Source organism: Amblyomma mixtum, chromosome 3 (genome assembly GCF_055824585.1).
Source record: "Amblyomma mixtum isolate Tamu chromosome 3, ASM5582458v1, whole genome shotgun sequence".
Taxonomy (NCBI): Eukaryota; Metazoa; Arthropoda; class Arachnida; order Ixodida; family Ixodidae; genus Amblyomma; species Amblyomma mixtum.
Window position 1 is genome coordinate 73,672,015 of NC_143014.1, and position 17,186 is coordinate 73,689,200.

General features: G+C 52.8%; 1 protein-coding gene across 1 annotated transcript in view; it reads left to right on the plus strand.

Moving 5' to 3' along the window:
* Positions 1 to 17,186, plus strand: part of LOC149350600 (uncharacterized) — a 128,620-nt gene that overhangs the window by 54,237 nt on the left and 57,197 nt on the right. Inside the window, exon 2 of the mRNA XM_089579650.1 lies at positions 2,277 to 2,670. Within this exon, the coding sequence (XP_089435776.1) occupies positions 2,277 to 2,670 (394 nt within the window). The remainder of the gene's footprint in view (positions 1 to 2,276; positions 2,671 to 17,186) is intronic.

The following is a 17,186-nucleotide window of genomic DNA, read 5'->3' on the forward strand; positions in this document are numbered from 1 at the left end:
GTTTCAGCGTTGGTGCAGACGTACTTTAGTTTTTTCGCAGCCGCCGACCAGCTGTAGGCTTGTAAATTGCGGTGGGTTTAGAGCCAGTTGTCCATTCCCTTTTGTGGATGTAATCATGCTCCATGGGTAGGCTCATTGATCGTGTGTGCTTCCGTGGAGTCGGTGGAGTGGGCGTACTTTTGTCAGCGAAAAGTTCTCTTCGCAGTACTCTGGCAGAATAGCTTGGTTTGGTTTGGTTTATTGGGGTTTAACGTCCCAAAGCGACTCAGGCTATGAGGGACGCCGTAGTGAAGGGCTCCGGAAATTTCGACCACCTGGGGTTGTTTACCGTGCACTGACATCGCACAGCACACGGGCAGAATAGCATTTAAATACTCGTCGATAAGTGCAATTATTCTCAGAATTCCACTACTTTAGAGTGTCTCGTTTAATATGCTATTTTTTTTTTTTTTTGGGGGGGGGGGGGTCTTGTGTAGTCAAAGTTTTGTACCGGTTTATACCTGCTTTAAATGCCCGTTTTATGACTTACTTAATTGTCTATTAAACATGCTATAAGCGTCTGCATTTCCCAATAAATAATCCTCTTTCTTTTCCCAGCTGCACAGAACGTTGATCTGTAATGAAATATAACTTAAGCGTTTGCGCAAACATCCTGTCGTAAGAAGCAAGCGCCTAGCTTGCTCCTGTCTTCAGGGAGTGCGCCGTTTCAAGAGATTTTAGCAGAGTTGTTTCTCGTAAACCGCCGTAAAAATACCTATGAAATCGCAGCCTTGTGGTTTCCACTAACCCAGGAACACTTAAGATAGGTCTGCAGGGAAGTACCTCGTAACTTAATTGTTATGCGTTTCCCTCGTGGCAGGCTGTGGCATTCACAGAGCGAGACACTTTCGTTGATAACCGTTGTTAAGTGCAGCCTGTAAGCGTCATTACCGCTAGCAGGAGAAAGCAAAAATTCCGGTGTCCTCAATTTTCAGTCTTGAAGACAAAAACAAACCAACCGAGGATAGTTTGGGGGCTAAAAACGAAAAACGACCGGACACGAAGAATAAATCTAGGCGAGCGATCTAACCTGTTTCAAGGAAGAGTTGGGGGGGGGGGGGGGGGGGTCTATTTTTGCCGACAGGAATTACGGAAAATGACGCGTTGAATAACTTAGCGAAATTGCAGCGAACGGGAAGTTGGAGAAGAAAAAAAAGGAAGAAACAATCGTGGTGCATGTTCTACGTGCGCGATGCAAATGACGCCCCTTTCCCGTCGCTCTTGTCCCAACGCAAGCAGCGCACGCGGAGGGAAACTATGACAGGCTGCGGCCGCGCGCTGTGGGACGCCGCAGCCGCAGGGGCGCCCTTAAGCGCTGACCGTCGGAGGCGGCCGCGGGTCGTTCACCGTCCGCTCTCTTGGCGGCAGCGACGGCGCCGAGAGGGCGGCGCGGCAAAAGGGCCGGAAGGAAAAAAAATACACAGAGAGAGGGAGAGAGAGAGTAGGGAGAGCGACGATGCTGCGCGGATTTCCGATAGCGGAAAGAGCGACAGCCCGGGGTTATCCATCGTTGCCGGGGAGCGGCAGCACCATCTGGGAGGTCTGGCGCCCAAGCCGGAGTCGATGGCGAGTTTGTCGCCACGGTCGAGAAGCGACACAGCGTCTCCAGTTGCCTGCCTGGCTGCGGTAGGTCACCAGATGTGGTTCCGCGCCTCGCTGGAAGCGGCGGCGGCGGCGTCGGCAGCCCCGGGGTTCCGACGCACACCTAGGCCGCTGGGCATGTCGGAAGGGGAGCTACTCGTTCCGCCTAGCTTCTTTCCGCGGGGGCGCATTTTTTTTCTCCTTGCCCGATGTTGCAGCGAGCGGGAAGTGTGACTGCTACGTTGCCCCCGCTCGCGCTGCTCGGGCGGCCCCGAGGCACGCCGCCGTGCGCGTTGACTCACGCGCTCCGGCGCGCCACTTCGTCCGCGTGGGCAAGAATAGAGCACCGTTGACTCCGCGATTCGGAGCACCAATAAAGTGCCCTCCAACGACGACGACCGCCTCCCGCTATGCTAACCGCGCGGCACTCGTCCGGGAAACGCTTCTGATAAAGTATCTTTCGGCATCACGTTACACTACCCTCGCTGTTCCGCGAACGTCTACATTTTTTTGGTGCACTTTGGTGCTGGGTATGTTGTTGGGCAGTATTCCTGGGAGGGCGGCGTAATAGCGTCGGCTGGTGTAAGCTGTTGCGCGCCGAAGTGGTCTTGAGTACGCGCGGGTACTGACCATCAACGGTGCCTCTTGTGTCGCAGAGCGGCTGCTGGAGGACCCCGAGGAGGCGTCCCCGGGCAGCGCGGGCGAGTGTCGGCTGGCGGCGGCCTCTTCGCCCGCGCCGTCCAGCGACGCCCCGCTGAGCCCGTGCGAGTCGCGGTCGCCATCTCCCTGCCGCAGCACGGTGTCACCGGCCGTGTCCACCCAAGGCGAAGATGGGGCGTCGTCCAGGGACTCTGGCGCGGGCACCAGTGGCGGCGGCGGCGGCGGTTCCTCTTCTTCGTCCAAGGCGTCCAACAACCCATACGCGGCCGGGCTCAAACCGCGTTGCAACTCGGAGGAGCTTGTGCACGTAGACTGCCACCTCGAAAACAAGGACCTCTGGGACAAGTTTCACGATCTCGGCACCGAGATGATCATCACCAAGTCCGGCAGGTGAGGGACCTTTGTCGTCGGCGCGGCGCTTCCCGGAACTGCCGACTGGCGACGAGCTGGGCTTCGGTGTCCTCTTCTGGGGCCTTTTTTTGCAGGAATTCTTTTCCCGCCCTATTGTTCTGCCTAAATGCCATTTGTCAGCCATCCCTGTCTTTGATAGACGAGTCGGCGAACGACTAAAAACTCACAGGCGGCAGCTTTCAGTAGTAAAGGAATGAATCCTGAAATTGGTCGCTGCAAAATACGGCCCAAGCTCCGCGACGGCCGTGTTAGCGGAAATTGGGTGTGAGGCACGATGAAAGTTGCTTTGTGGTCACGCCTCAAGCGCGAAAGTCTGAAAACGCCCAGGTTGATGTCCAGCCTGCAGGCGTCGCTTTCTTACAATCGTAGGACACCGAGGAAGCACGGTACATGGAAACAAAATAAGAAACACACGCTAGCGTTCGCATTACATTAACAGTGCCCATATTTTCATTGTCAGGGACCGAGAACCAGAAACGGGAATCCCCTCTCACTCATGCCATGCAGGCAGATTTTGGCAAATGATCATACAGGCAAACTGAAAGCACTGGAAACGAACGAAAATGGCGGAAAGCGATTGATATTGAAACAGACAACAGCGTGCAACGAGGGACGTCTTCATTTGCCCGCCTGAGCAGAACAGAACGGACGAGTTAACAACAAGTATACCAGGTGTTTCGGGGAAGGCTTTAAGTAATTCTGAAAAATAGGTTTTTTCGAGGTAAAATTATGGCTTTTTGAGAATGGTATTACCAGTGTTGGCGGACACCAGAAATCCGGTGAGTCGTTTTAAGTAGTAAGCTAGTTTACTCATTTTACTCAGAATTTTACTCAGTTTACTCAGAATTAGGTCCTTAGTTGTTATTACAGATTTGTAGCCGGTAGTTAGTAATAGCCATATCAGTTCTTAGAATTTATAAAACTCGATTGCCCTTGCCGCTGCGCTCGACAAAATTTGGCTTTTTTGGCTATTGCGTGCACTGGAAAGGTTGCTTTGCCTGCGTGCATTTCGAAAGCGCATGTATTTTGGCACGATGTAGCCAGATTTTGCCGAGCCACAGCGCTGAGGATAATCTCGTTCTCTAAATTCTATGAATTGATATGGCTATTACTAACAACCGGCTACAAATCTCTAATTGCAACCAGTTGCCTAGCTCTGATAGTTAAAAAGTTGATTATCAGATTTAATTACCCAGCTTTCTACTTAAGACAATTCACCGGCTTTCCGGTGTCCGGGAAAGCATGGTAATACTATGCCACAAAAGCCATATTTTTACCCCAAAAAGCCTATTTTTGAAAATTATTTAAAATCTTACCTGAAACGCCTGGTATTTCTATCCTTTGCTTCACAGAATGGCTTGCGCCGTCAATGCATTCCGAGAGCGTTGGTAGCAAGCAATAATCCCGTGCACGAAAAGTCGGTACACATGCACACAACCGAAGTGCTTTCTAAAAGCATGCCTGGTTGATGACTGCCATGTGACGACCATGGATGAAATGAAAACTTGCATTGGATCGACGACGTTGTAAAGTTTCATGATTCAGGTGCAAGAAAAGCTGTCTTGAGAATTTACATTTTCTGTTATGTGGGTGGCGTTATTTTGAATGGGGTCGCGTGGCATAATTTCTTGGAAGTTGGAGTCTGAAGATGTGTGTCTAGAAGGTTGACCCGTAGCAGATCAACGTTTGTGATTTGCAGACACTCAACGGACTCGTCCGCTGCGATCCATCAGACAGCTCGCGGTGCTGTTTTCCGTTTTGCCGAAATTTGTGAACACCGCTTGTATAGCACATGAATCGGACTGACTTAGGTAGCAAGTGCGACCGCCGGCGTCATTCGTCATTACGTAACCAACCCAACACGGAGTCACAAATAGGCACAGTTTAATCGAACGACTTTAGCCCGTGCTGGGGTCTCGGCAATGGGCGGCGATCTTTTTGGTCACGGTCGTCATTGGTCTCGCATATAGTGTACACGCATCGCGTAGTTTGGCCTGCAGGAAGAACTAGTGCGTGCCACCAACGGTAACCATAAAAATATTTCTTTGTATTCGGAGAAAGCAGTCCAGCTTTTCCAGGAGTAAGGGATATTGGGTGACAGTTGAGTTTATAGGTAGACCCAATCGGATGGCTTCGAGGGGTCTGTCCTGGTGAAGATGTAAGAGAGCGGGCTCAGGGCCTACCTCACGAGTGCGTCGCAGGATCGCAGTGCGGTGGTCAGTTTCTCGTGCTTTTTCCGCCCACTCGCCGAATCTCTAACTCGCGGTTCCAGACACGCTGCCTTCCCGATCGTTTTTTTCCAACTGCAGCGAGCGGGCGGAGCTGCTGCCGACTGGCCACGCCGGCTCTCGGCTCGGCGGCGGAAAGCCCGCGGAAGAATTGGGACGTTATTTACAAGCACGGTAGCCGCCTTTTATATAGCAACGTCCGCAAAAGTACACGTCAGTCACTAGTGAGAGCGGCACCATCTTGAGCGCCAGCTTGTTAACTGGGCGAAGACAGTTCTCCTGCACTCGTTCAGCTGGAATTTTTATGCACTACTCCAGGGCCCCTCCAAGTGACATCGTTTTTTATCCAGCATCTCAAGCATGGTTAAAGGCTGCTTATGCTGATCGGTGGTGATAAGTACCTTCGGCTGCTCTTTCATCTTTTAGAGCGCTAGACCTTAAAGCGAAGGTTTGGGGGTGTGTGTAGAATAGTTGGGACTGTAAAAACCAAGCTTTCGATGGACACCTCAACCGGGCCGTGAGGGAAGCGCGAGAGGACAGTATGAAAGCAAGGTGCTCCGTAATGGAGGACCCCGGATAAATTTCGACCACCTGGCTTTCTTTAAGCTGAACTGACGCCGCACAGCGCACGGGCGTATTTTTGCTTTTCGCGCCAAGGCCCAGATTGAACCATGCAGCGTTGCTTTCGACCGGAGTGCAGGACCGACGAGAAACCGTAGTGCACCATGACAGGTGCAGACCCGATTCCTAGAGTTGTTGTGCATCATGGGCTGCCCTTTTCACTCCTTCCTTCACGGCACAGTCCGGATGTCCACCCAGGGCGGGTCTTTTCTTTCCTTATGACTACTAGACTCAGACGCGCACTCTGCGTGTTGAGCGTCCCTCGCTGCGTTAGTGAAACAGACGCAGTCTCCGCATTGGAACGACTACCGTGTCTCGACCAGTGCAATGACTAGTGGCGTCGCAACACCGCTCTGGGGCCACCTAAAGGTTGCTTCCTTCTGCCGCTAGGATATGTGATAGGGCGTTGCCGTCAGATTGGGAAATTTCATTGCCGGGGAGCGCTGACGTTTTGCAGCCAGTCCCTGAGTTACAATGTGCGTGTGAAGCTCGCGTCAGTCGAATGGAGGAACAGGTCGTGCGGCGGAAGCTAGAGCGAAGGACGCGGCGCGTAGATGAGCGGTCAGGGCTCGCAAGCGGGAAGGGGTGCGAGCGGAGCAGGGGCCGTCCCGTCTGAATAAGCGTTCGCACCCGAGGTAATTAATGGGCCGCGGCCGAATGTAAAGCGCGTGCAATCCCCGAGGTATGGGCGCGCGAGCTCCAAGCGTCCCGTGAAAGACGAACAAGATTTCATGCACGGGCTAGACGAGCAGAGTGTACCTATTAAAGATGCTAGGACCCTCAAGGTCACCTGCCTGCGTTAGTGCTGCATCCATCACATCCGCGCCAGATGGAGTAGCTAAGTTATACATCGCAAAAACATAAACCACAAAGTGATTCTTCGTCAGAGCACAGGAGTTTTTAAAAGCGCTCATCACCTGAATTACCATGAAGGTGTGAGCGCCATGTAATTCGTCTCTTTCTTTTCTTTTTTTATCTCTTAGAGATTTTTTTTCTTTGCTTGCCATTGCCTTTCTTTTCATTCAACATACTAAAAGCCAAGTTGTGTTTGTTTTCCTATTTTTTTCCCTGTCAGTGCAGCCATACTGAGAGGTCGTTTGAGTTGGGCGATGACGCTGGCTGGTGTTAAACGGGCGTGCAGCTTGGAGCTTAGGTGCAGAGATTTTTGCAGGGATTTCACAGATTACTTATTCTTAGCAGTAAGGATGCCACTATGAGCCTACCGCTCACGCCTAGCGCGAGCGGTACCGAACACACGAGGTATTCATGAATACACGTGATGAAAAACTTGAACATGTCGGGCCTGTGTAATATTTTAGTAGGGTCTCCAAATTTCTTACATATGCATTTCAATTCCGCCTGTACTAAGGCCTTGCCTGTGTTCCGGGAAATTTCTTCGGCCGAGCCTATTTGACTTGATACGTTCTGCTTGCCGTTTTTTTCTCTCTCTTTTTTTTGCTCTAAGTGTGTTTACTGCCGGTGCCCAAGTCCGGGCTTTCAATATCTAGCCCCTTCAGCGCGTTTTAATAGCACTGCTGCGAAATATGTGGGATGCTTATACTCTATGTTTTGCATTTCAAGGGCCGGTTTGCTTAAAAAAAAAAAAAAACAAGTTGAGGCGCATTACGTGCATTCAAAGAACTTGTCCAGAGCCTTTATTGTCTCAGAGAAAGTGGCCGTGAATTGTCAGTGTTCCAATGTTTCATACTGAACCTCAATCACAAAACTTCGTCGTTATGTACATAAGCAAGCAAAATTTAATTACATGTATGGAAGTAACATCTGGCGGGAGCGAGTTACGTTGGCGAAACTACGTGGACAGTAGCTCAAATAACCAAGTGCAGTGGCGGAGAAATTCATTGGGAGTTCGTCGCTGCCTGCTGTTGCTCCTGAGTGAGTGGGAGGAGCTTACTTGCTTGCGTGTGGTCTCCCCATTCTACAGTTTTCTATTCGTTCCTGCTACATGGGCCGCGCGCAGGTTTAGCACGGCTGCAAGGAGTCGTAACGTTGTACAAATGACTTCACGCACTTCTTTCCCTCGTGAAGGCAGAGAACACATTGGGAGGCGCTCTTGATTCGAAGGGGTGGCCGAAGACGCCGCATTTTCTGCACAACGGGCGTCGTGATTGATGTGCATACTTAGAGCGACTGTAATGAACAACATTGTCTCATGTATCCACTGCGCTCATCCATGCCATGCAAACACGCACAACACACAGAATACACTTGATATACCACCTTAATCGCATAGCACTGTCATAAATAACAAAGCATAACCACGATAAACAATGCAAAACAATGGCCAGAGAGTGCTAGCGCGCCCATTTCGCATCTGGCCTAACTACGCAAATCGACCTTTTTTTTTTTTTTAGGGGGGGAGGGGATAGGAAGGGAGGGGGCGTAAATGCTCTAGCTTGTAAGCATCGCCAGCGCTTGTTCTCGCGCAAGGAGAATGCTGTAGTTGAAGGCACCGCGTCATTTTTCGACTTTCCTCGTACGCGACCAGCCTCGTACGCGCCGCGCTAGAAAGCGGGCAGTTTGTGTGTAATCATGGCGTCGCCGCCCAGCGCGTTGGGCGCGCCATTAATTAGAGAATCACCGAGCAGACTTGGTGGCCCCTTCCCCCCTTTTCGGTCTCGACGCATGGCGACGTTCACCGCCAACATAACGCGTTCACGCGTCGCCCTTGCGCGAGTCTCGCGGGCAGAGATGCAATGAAAGCCAGGTCCGACGGCGCTCGCCTCGCGGGGCTCGAGCCTGCGTGGCGGCCCGCAGCGTGGCCCGCGTGAGCGGTCTTCAGACGGGAGCGCGGGGAACGGGAAAATCCCTCGGCGGCCGCGAGTGCCCTAGCGCACTTCAGCTTCGCGCGACTAATTAGGGAGTGCCCTCGACCGGCCTGGCTTATAATGGATGTAATTAGTGGCGTCGTGGGCGAAGGGACCGCGTTGGGCGAGCGAATGCCTGCAGGAGGACCGTGATGGCCGCCGCCAGATTAACATGCGGACCATACTTTCCGGGCGTCGCATTTAGCGACGCGAGGGTCTGCGTGAGGCAAAGTCTTTTCAAGGGTTTTTTGGCAAATCTACTTGTGCACTACCCCGAACTTTCACGAACCTGCGCGCTTGGGCGGAAGCACCTATGTTCTGGAGCGGAATGAACGGCTGGAAGGCGACGCTTCTGGGAAGAAAGTGCTATATGGCGCGGCAGCTCTCATTGCCTTGCATGTGCACGGCGTTCGCTGTCCCGAGTCTGGCCCTTGCCATTCCGTAAAAAAGGAGAGCAAGTTTGCAAGAAAGGCACCGTGGGTTCTTTGGTTGGTTTAGAGATACAAAGAGAGCGCGCAGCTTAGAAAAAACTGAGGACGCGGTAACCATACCGGAGACTTAACTGAGCCATACTAAAGTCAGTACACCGAATGCCGGTTAGGGGCTTTAGGTAAAGGAGGATAAAAAAAGGGGAATATAGAAACGAGAGAGAACAGTTCTCGAGTTTTGGTGTTTCCCAGTGTTAAAGCGTACTAGTGGCAAAAACCGGAGAAAATGCAGGATGCCGGAGTTTATATTCCCTTTTCACATGCACTTTGTGGCTTAGACCCTGCGCGCAAGCCCGCGCCTGCGTATGTCGATGCCGGTTGAAGCAGAAATGTGGGCAAGTGCCGCCCAGGCACGCGGACTTCTGACCACTCAACCTTTACATTTTTTGCCAATGGTTGCGGGGTCATGTCTCCGCCTACATTCCGCGCTGGAAGCCACAGTCACTCGGCCTCGACTGACCCACTAGTACAAATCGTTACGTTTCATTTCTCTCTCACCAAAACGAACGCACGTGTAGCGCTGCGTGCGACAATGCCCTATTCGCGGTCCCTGCATTCCTGCTTGCTCGTTAACCGGCGTCCCCGCTCAATTAGACAGCTCGAACAAGAGAGTAAAATATTCAGAACGAGAGCTGGGGCATGTCAGTTCTCATCCCTTCCGAGCCATTCGAATGCCTCGAACAGGGACCATTTGTGTCGGACTAATTGCGCTCGGTGTTCGCATGCACGTTGACCTGCTAACAACGCACGCCACAAAATATTGCAGCAGCAGCTATATGACTATTCGCACAGACTCGGCGGTGTGGGCCTTGAATGATTGGAGGCCCCGCGTGTCGTTCGGGATTTTGGAGTACAACTTCAGCTTGCCGAAGTGGAGTGCGCACCGCGAAAGTCGTCCGTCTGGCTCCTGCCGTACGCCGACTCCTCGCTCTAAAGTGCGAAGCCGTCAGCGCGAGACGTTGCCTGCGCATAAAACGAGGCACATTGGAGGGGCGGCTTGTTCCCCCCGCGGCCGACCACTTGGAAAACAACTTGATGCCTTCATCCACTACAGCACCGCGTGGAGGTGCAAATGGCCCTCTCCGCGCATCATCGGCTTTCCTCCGCGCCCGGTTCAGAAAGCTGCAACGCCGTAAAACACGAGCGCACGCTGGAATTAATGTGCTGTGAAAGGAAACAGCTGCGCTCTCATTCATTTAGAACAGCAGGAAATGCTGCCACTCGTTACTTGGGCAGAGCGAGTATTTTCACACGTGTGAGATGGAGAGCGGATTGTCTGCTAATCTTCCGCCATGCAAACTAGCGCCATCTCTTACGGTTTCGCGTTACTGCTTGTTTCTTTTTTCTGGTTCCTTCTGAAGGTGAATAAAGTTGCGCTTTGACCATTCAGTGAGGTCAGTCAATCATTTCCTCGGCAGAAAGCTTACGAGTTGTTCGGTTCAAACTCCTCAGTGTAACTCTTGTTATCGTAATCAACTCGCGCGCCGCGCAAGGAAAACAAGTTTTTCATCCAGCTCGTTCGTATTCAATTTCTAAATGGGCAGTACGATCTTCAGCGACAATAGTGGCACTGTACGACGAACAAACTCGTATATGTATATACGAACAAGCTCGTATATGTCGTATATATACGACATTTCTTGAAGTGATTGAGGCATTCGACCGCGTTACAGAATACGAAAACCCGTTGCCATTTGATATTTTTGCGTGAATTCGTGAACAGTTCGTTTGCCTATTTTGATAACGCACAACGTCTTCGTGCGTGGTGTAGGAATTCATGGGTGCTGATTCCGTGGAGCAGAAAGCCACAAGACACCCGGCGACTGCGTGTAAATTAGTTATTTCTTACCATTTCCAGCCTGGCTCAAACACTTCGGCGATGACGTGAAAAGCACTTGTTCTCAACATGAACCCTTCGCTACTCAGTCTTCCAGGGCGCCATGCTTTGAAGCGTTAAAAATTGAACAAAGTGTAAGCTGGAGGTCAGTTATATTCGAATGGAATAGATTCGTCTAATCTGTCTTCTTTTCGTGTGGACGGTTATGCATTATGCTACTTTATTCTGCAATAAGCAACCAACAGTTAGAGGGCAGTTTGGGGGCAGTGCTGCTCAGAGCAGTGCAGCCGTGTTTTAGTGATATTAAACCAGTGAAGCGGTTCGAGGACCGAAATCACGAAGTAGTGTTTCCCTTTCGGTGGAAGTAATACAATGTCAGTGTTTAACGTACGCATTAATTAGTTCATGCGAAGCATTCTCTGGAGACAAAGAATAAGTTCGTTAGAGTGAGCCAAAGGTGCCAAGGCAAAGGTGCAACGCGTGGGCCAAAGGTGCCAAGGTGGCCTATATGATCGCCTTTGTTCGCGCGAAGACAACTGGAGAAATCGCTCGCCAGCGCCAAGCGCGCATCTGGAGCCCGACTGATTTGATTCGCGAGAGCCTGGAGACAAGCCGCGGAGTTCCGTTTGAAGTTGCGGGTCCGCTACGATGAAGACCCGTCCAGATTAGAACGAGCTTGGAAAGGAAGCGACAGGGAGCGAATAACGCGGGGACGCTACACTGGAGTTCCGAGGAGGCCGAAAACGCGGGAGGCGACGATCCTGGCGCACGCTTCAAGTAACAAAATTAAACTGCGCCGAAGAAACAGGCGGCGATGCGGTCACGGGGCCTAAATCATGAAAAACCGCGATATCAATCGAAAGTCTGTCGGCCGGGGACAATGATTCTAATATATGACTCTTGGTGGTGCCGCCCGGGGTCGCTGGAGCGCTGTCCCGCGGCGAAGGGCGGCCCCTGCACGGGGCGGCCCGTCCTGCCCGCGGCGCTACGCAACAAGAACAAAAAAGGCGCAAGCGGCGAAGGAGCCGCGGAGGAAGCGCTAGAAGGCAAGGGGGCCATGGAAATGATTTATACGCGTTTTCTTTTTGTTTTCGTTTACTTGACGGCGTTTTTGCGTATTGCTGCTGTTTCCAGCTGCGGCACCAAGTCTGAATTGTTGTAGGCACATGCACCGTGTTTCTCGCATTAGAGATTATGCGACTGCAGGAGTAGGCTGGTGCATTTTCCTTTTTGCGTTTGCTTCGAACCACCGCCGCGGTGTGTGCCGGCCGGACGCAGCGGTCGCCGCTACCGCATACCGATTCCTCAAAGTGTGCGACGTGCACAGTGGCTGACAGCCGGGAACCTGGGACAAGGCACTGGACACAGCAGCTTGTAGGGCCGGTCGACGCCGCGGAAGCCTCGCTGCGTCGCTATGTTTGTCCCCGGCGCGCTGACACTGGCCGCCGCGGGCCGGTTGCCGCCGAGAATGCGGGCACCGCCCGCGAGGCATCGCGGGGTGTTGGCCAGCAAGCGATTCGAAGAGAGGGCGATGCAAGAACGAGAGCACCTTTGGATGCGCCGGTCTGAAGCACCGCTTGTTTGGCGATGTCTGCAAGTGGCAGATGTCCTTCGTGCTGCCTGTGCAGAATGCGTGCTGGCTTTTCGGGTGTTTTGTCTGTCATTATATCATCACAGCCATATTATCAAGGGGTGAGCCACTGTTTTCATAAAGAGTTGGAGGCCAGGTGTTTTCTTTTTCTTTTTTTTAGGTATCTTTTTCCTCTAAACTGATCGTGGCACAAAGGCAGCCTTGTATAAATATCCGTTACGTCTCAAGAGCCCGTTGTGCCTTAGGCGGTGGGGGTAGGGAACTTTTATTTTTCTTTGTATTTCTGGCTCTTCTACTATACGTACGCTCCTGCCACTCCACGTGTAACGGAGAGGGAGCGAGTAAATTATGGAGGAAGCGGTACAGCTTTACTTGAACAGTGGCTCGGCTACTCGAAGGTATTTATTGGACGCTCCAACATTTGAGTTGTCTGCGCGCAGATTTATTACCCAGCCGTTTTATTGACAGCAGATGTGACCTCAGTCTGTGCCGTTTGATAGACTCACGCTTGGTACCAAATGTTGGGCTCTTTCCGAACGCAAATGTTTGCACAATACAAGCAGGTTTACGACTTCTAAATTAGGATAATGGCTTCGTTAATAATGGTCACATGCAAACCGCGCAGCTGAAGCTGCAGTCACGGTGGATGTGCATGCAGATGAGCAAACACCAACTCGAGCAAGCTCCAGCTCGTCCGTTAATAAAAAGCCTTGGGGAGCTTTATGTCCGGTTGGGCTGTTCTTTAGAAATGGAGCTGCGCAAACGTTGGGTTAGGGCAATTCAAAAAACGAGCGCTACCATCGGTCCGCATGTATTTATGACATTTGGACGAGGCGCGAGAAATACGTGTGTTCACATCGCGGCCTTCAGAAGTGGACGACTGCAATACTTTGTTTAGTGTAATTTTGGTCGTTTACCTTCGCTCTAGTAGTGGAGACGTAGGAGCGAGTTAGATTGCAATTGTTGTGTTGCTGCAGCAAGCGGGAACTCTTTAGCGATGCGATATGTTGCTGTTCGCAGCGCACAAATGCAAGAGAAAGAAAACAAGGCGTTTTGGTTGGATTTCTTTTTTCCGCCACTCTCTGGCGTGGCGTCAACCTTTTCTGCCACGGTATGATATTACTTTGCTTATCCGTACGACACGAAACAAAAGTGAGCGCCGCTGTCCATGGCCGTAACAGTGCGCAGCATCCATACATGCTTGCCTAAGGATGCGTCACGCGTGGCGCTAGAACACAGCTAATTTGTTCGCACCTAAAGTTAACGGTTTATGGGTGTTTAACATCCCAAAGCGACTCAGGCTATGAGGGACGCCGTAGTGAACGGTTCCAGAAATTTCGACCACCTGTGGTTGTTTAACGTGCACTGACATCGCACAGTACACGGGCCTCTAGAATTTCGCCTCCATCGAAGTGCGATCGCCGCGGCCAGGATCGAACCCGCGTCTTTCGGGTCAGCAGCAGAGCACCATAACCACTGAGCCGCTGCTGCGGCTTGTTTGTAGCGAAAGTGCACTCAGGAACGTAAGTGATTAACTTATTATCTAGCCTTCGTTTCATCTTTGTTAGCTGTGGTGCCGAGAGTACCAGTTTTTGTTTTCGTTTTTTTTTTTTTGCTTGGTTATTTCAGTCCGCTTCCCCGCATGTCTATCGGATCGACATCACCCGCATTCTGTTTATCGAGAAAAGCCAAATGACGTCAGTAGCTAGGGCGACGCGATGCAGGCACGAGCGTTTTGTTTTGTTCATTTCTTTCTACTAAGCGAGGGAAGAGACAGCGTTGCATAGTGACTCCGAACTTCGGTGTTACTGCGCGATGGCCTTGAAGCGTTCACTCGGAGGCGAGTGTTGGGACCCCCCCTCCGGGAACACCCTGCAGAGTTCACGTTCGCGAAGCGCTATTAGAGCTGATCTCTGTGCCGCATAAGTACGCAGCCTGCAACAGCGACTGGCTTGTCTTCACGGGAGCCAGACGCGGCAGCTTTAACCGATCGGGGTCCCGGTGGCGTTTACAGCGCCGCTGGGGCCCAGGTGATCGGGCCACCGTAAGCGAAGATACACGGACGCGAACACAGGTGTTTTAGCTGCGGGCAGGGGGGAAAAAAAAACACAAAAGAGTTGTAGTTGCTGCTCCGGCGTACGCACGCGCCGCCTCGGAAGCCTGCAGCAAGCCGTGACGCAGACACCAGCCATTTTGAACGCATGCTGCGCAGACCCCAGGGTGCGAACAGGCGTAATACATGGAGTCGCATGTGCGGCGAACACTCATCATCGACCGAAAGGGTGCACTGCGCGGGAACACATACATACGCTCTGGGAGCTGCGCTGCTGTGGCGCGTAAACCGGCGCGACTCGCTTACAATAATCGGCAACCCGAAAACTAGGCGCCGTAAGCGAGTATAAAACACAAGTCGGATCTTGCTGGGGACGCCAGTTCATTGTCCCGAGGGCAGGCAGTGACTCGTGCCGGACGGGTTGTTTGCGTATACCGACACGCTGTCAAGGTCTCCATTTTAAAGCAGCCTTCCCGCTGCGGCTTCTTGCAGACACTGTCACTCGATTGCCTGCGCGCTCCGTATACGCGTCTTTCTGCTGGAGACTCACTCGGAGCTATATACGTCTATCCCCCTGAGCCTGTTCCTTTATTCTTTTCACCTCACTTTACACCTCTTAGTGGGAACCGCGTTGTCTTCGTGTCTTCTTCGCCAACGGCAGCGCTTGTCCGCGCAAGCACCAGTTGTTTTAATCTCGCGCTCTTCAGAGAGTCATAAAAGGAATAATAATAATAAAGCCTGAGGGAGCTTAACCGCCTGGCGCCATTGTCTGAGCGCTCAAGAGAGGCGCATTTACTTTACGACCCGCTCGCTATGGCCAATTATGGTGGCTGGCCGGAGCTTTTTGAAATATTTACTGGCTTCCTGCATGCGCCTTCGCAGGTGTTAAAGCGCGCACCCTCCGGGGAGGATCGAGGCAAGCAGCGCGAAAGTGAGCTTTTAATTGACCCCGGAATTGAGGGTGTATAGCGCTGCGCGCCGTCGCCCCCCCCCCCCCCTCTCCCTTTCTCGGCAGCGGATGCACCGAGAGTATCAGCAACGAGTGAGTGCACAGCGGCGCGTCGTGCTGAGGAACAATGGTCACGTGTGTGGGCTGGAGGGAAATGCGCTACACACTTTGCCGAGAAAGTGTTATACTCGTTTCTGTTTCGGCCGCTGCCACCTCGAGCAATGAATAGCAGAGATAGGACTTCAGTACGGCGCTGCAGCCAGAGCTACGGTTAGTTGTAATTTTTTAACACCTTGATGCGTGTTAACGACGGCGAGAGAATGTGGTTCTACTCCTCCTACATGCCTTGAGGATTACTGTAAGGTATGATGTGTTGAGGCGTTACAAAAAAGCTGCGGGCACTGCAGCGCCGGCAGCGGGGGCTGGCGCCGCGTGTCGCCGACGCCATGGGTCTTTATTCTTTTCCGTCTCATTTGTCCGCGTTCAGCCTGAACCTCGGGATCCTGTGCCGACAGAGGTGTGCAGGTGCAAGAGCAGTAATTATAAGCGGCGGCGCATGTGCATTAATGTGCCCGCGCGTAACGGACCAATTATGAAACCGCGTCCGCCGCTCTCGCTCGTGTCCCAGGGCATGTGAGAATACGGTAGCCGTGCAAAGCCACGCATGCAGCAAAGAGTGCTCATGCAGGAAAAGAGCGCCTGACGCCACGGCATGTACGGATTGAGCCGCGGCGTGGAATTCGCCTCGCCGAGTTTGGTTACACCGCCGGCAGCGATAAGCGTCAGTTTAAAGCCTCATCGGGCTGCTGCTAGGCTGCATGCAGGCTGCGACGGCGGGCTCGCTTAGGCGCGCGAGCGCATTAGCGGTGCGCCTGTGTGTGTATGCACGCGAACTTCGTAAGCCGCAGTTCCAACCTGATGCTTGCCTGGCACGAATTAGCAAAGCGCAAAAAGGGGCGTGCAACGCGCCAAGCACAGGTAGTTGGACGCGAGTGATGGTCTGGCTGAGCCTGCGGAATCTGATTACAGGGCAGCGCGCGCTTGTTTGCCAGCCCTGCGAGGCATCAGCGATGCGCGCATTGCTGCTCGCCGAGCAGCAAGAAAGCGCATTCTCATTTGAGCGCGAGGGAAAGGCATCCCCAGCGTCATTTTTCAAAGCGCCGCCTGCGCGGGAGGAGAGGGCTTTGTTTATCTGTGTGCCTCAAATTCGCTCCTGGGCCACTGGCAACAAAATGGGGGGAGTCGCTGCGCGCGGTGTTTTGTGTCTTTTGTGCCACACTCCTAGTATATATACGATGCGGAGCAGCGCCAGCGCGTATTTTTCAGTCGTGAACGCGCGTGCAAAATTTCGCGCCGCTGCTCGCGGGAAGTGCCCCGCTACAAAAGGGACCCAGCAGAAACGTTATAGGGAGAGAGATTAACAATGCAATCTCGGGAAAAGAAAAGACGCCTTCGCGCTGGCAGAGCCCTCTGTTTATGCTTTTCCGCGGCGGGGCACAGAGCCGCGCGGTGGCGCTGCTTCGGAGGCCTCGAAATAAATGATCCTTTCAAGCGGTTCCGAAGCGCTGGCGCCTAAAACTTAACAGATCGACGGCTTTTTGTTTCGCCCGGGGGACGTGTGATGTGTTCCACCGTGTATCGGCGCGCGGTAGGCCTGCGTTGGTTCAAGAAGGGCGCCGCCGCGCAAACGGAGCGAGTCCGGCCGCGGGCTCCGGTCGTGGCCGGCGATTAACGGCCCCCTAATGCACCGAGTCGTTTATGACCACCACGCAAGGAGCAGCTCGGCCACGAGACGTCTCCCCGAATCACGGCCGCCGCTGATCCGGACGGATGCGCCCCTGCGCGCGTCGCGCGCGCCGGTCACGCCGGAGACCGCGTGATTAGATCGGCGCGCGCTTTGCGG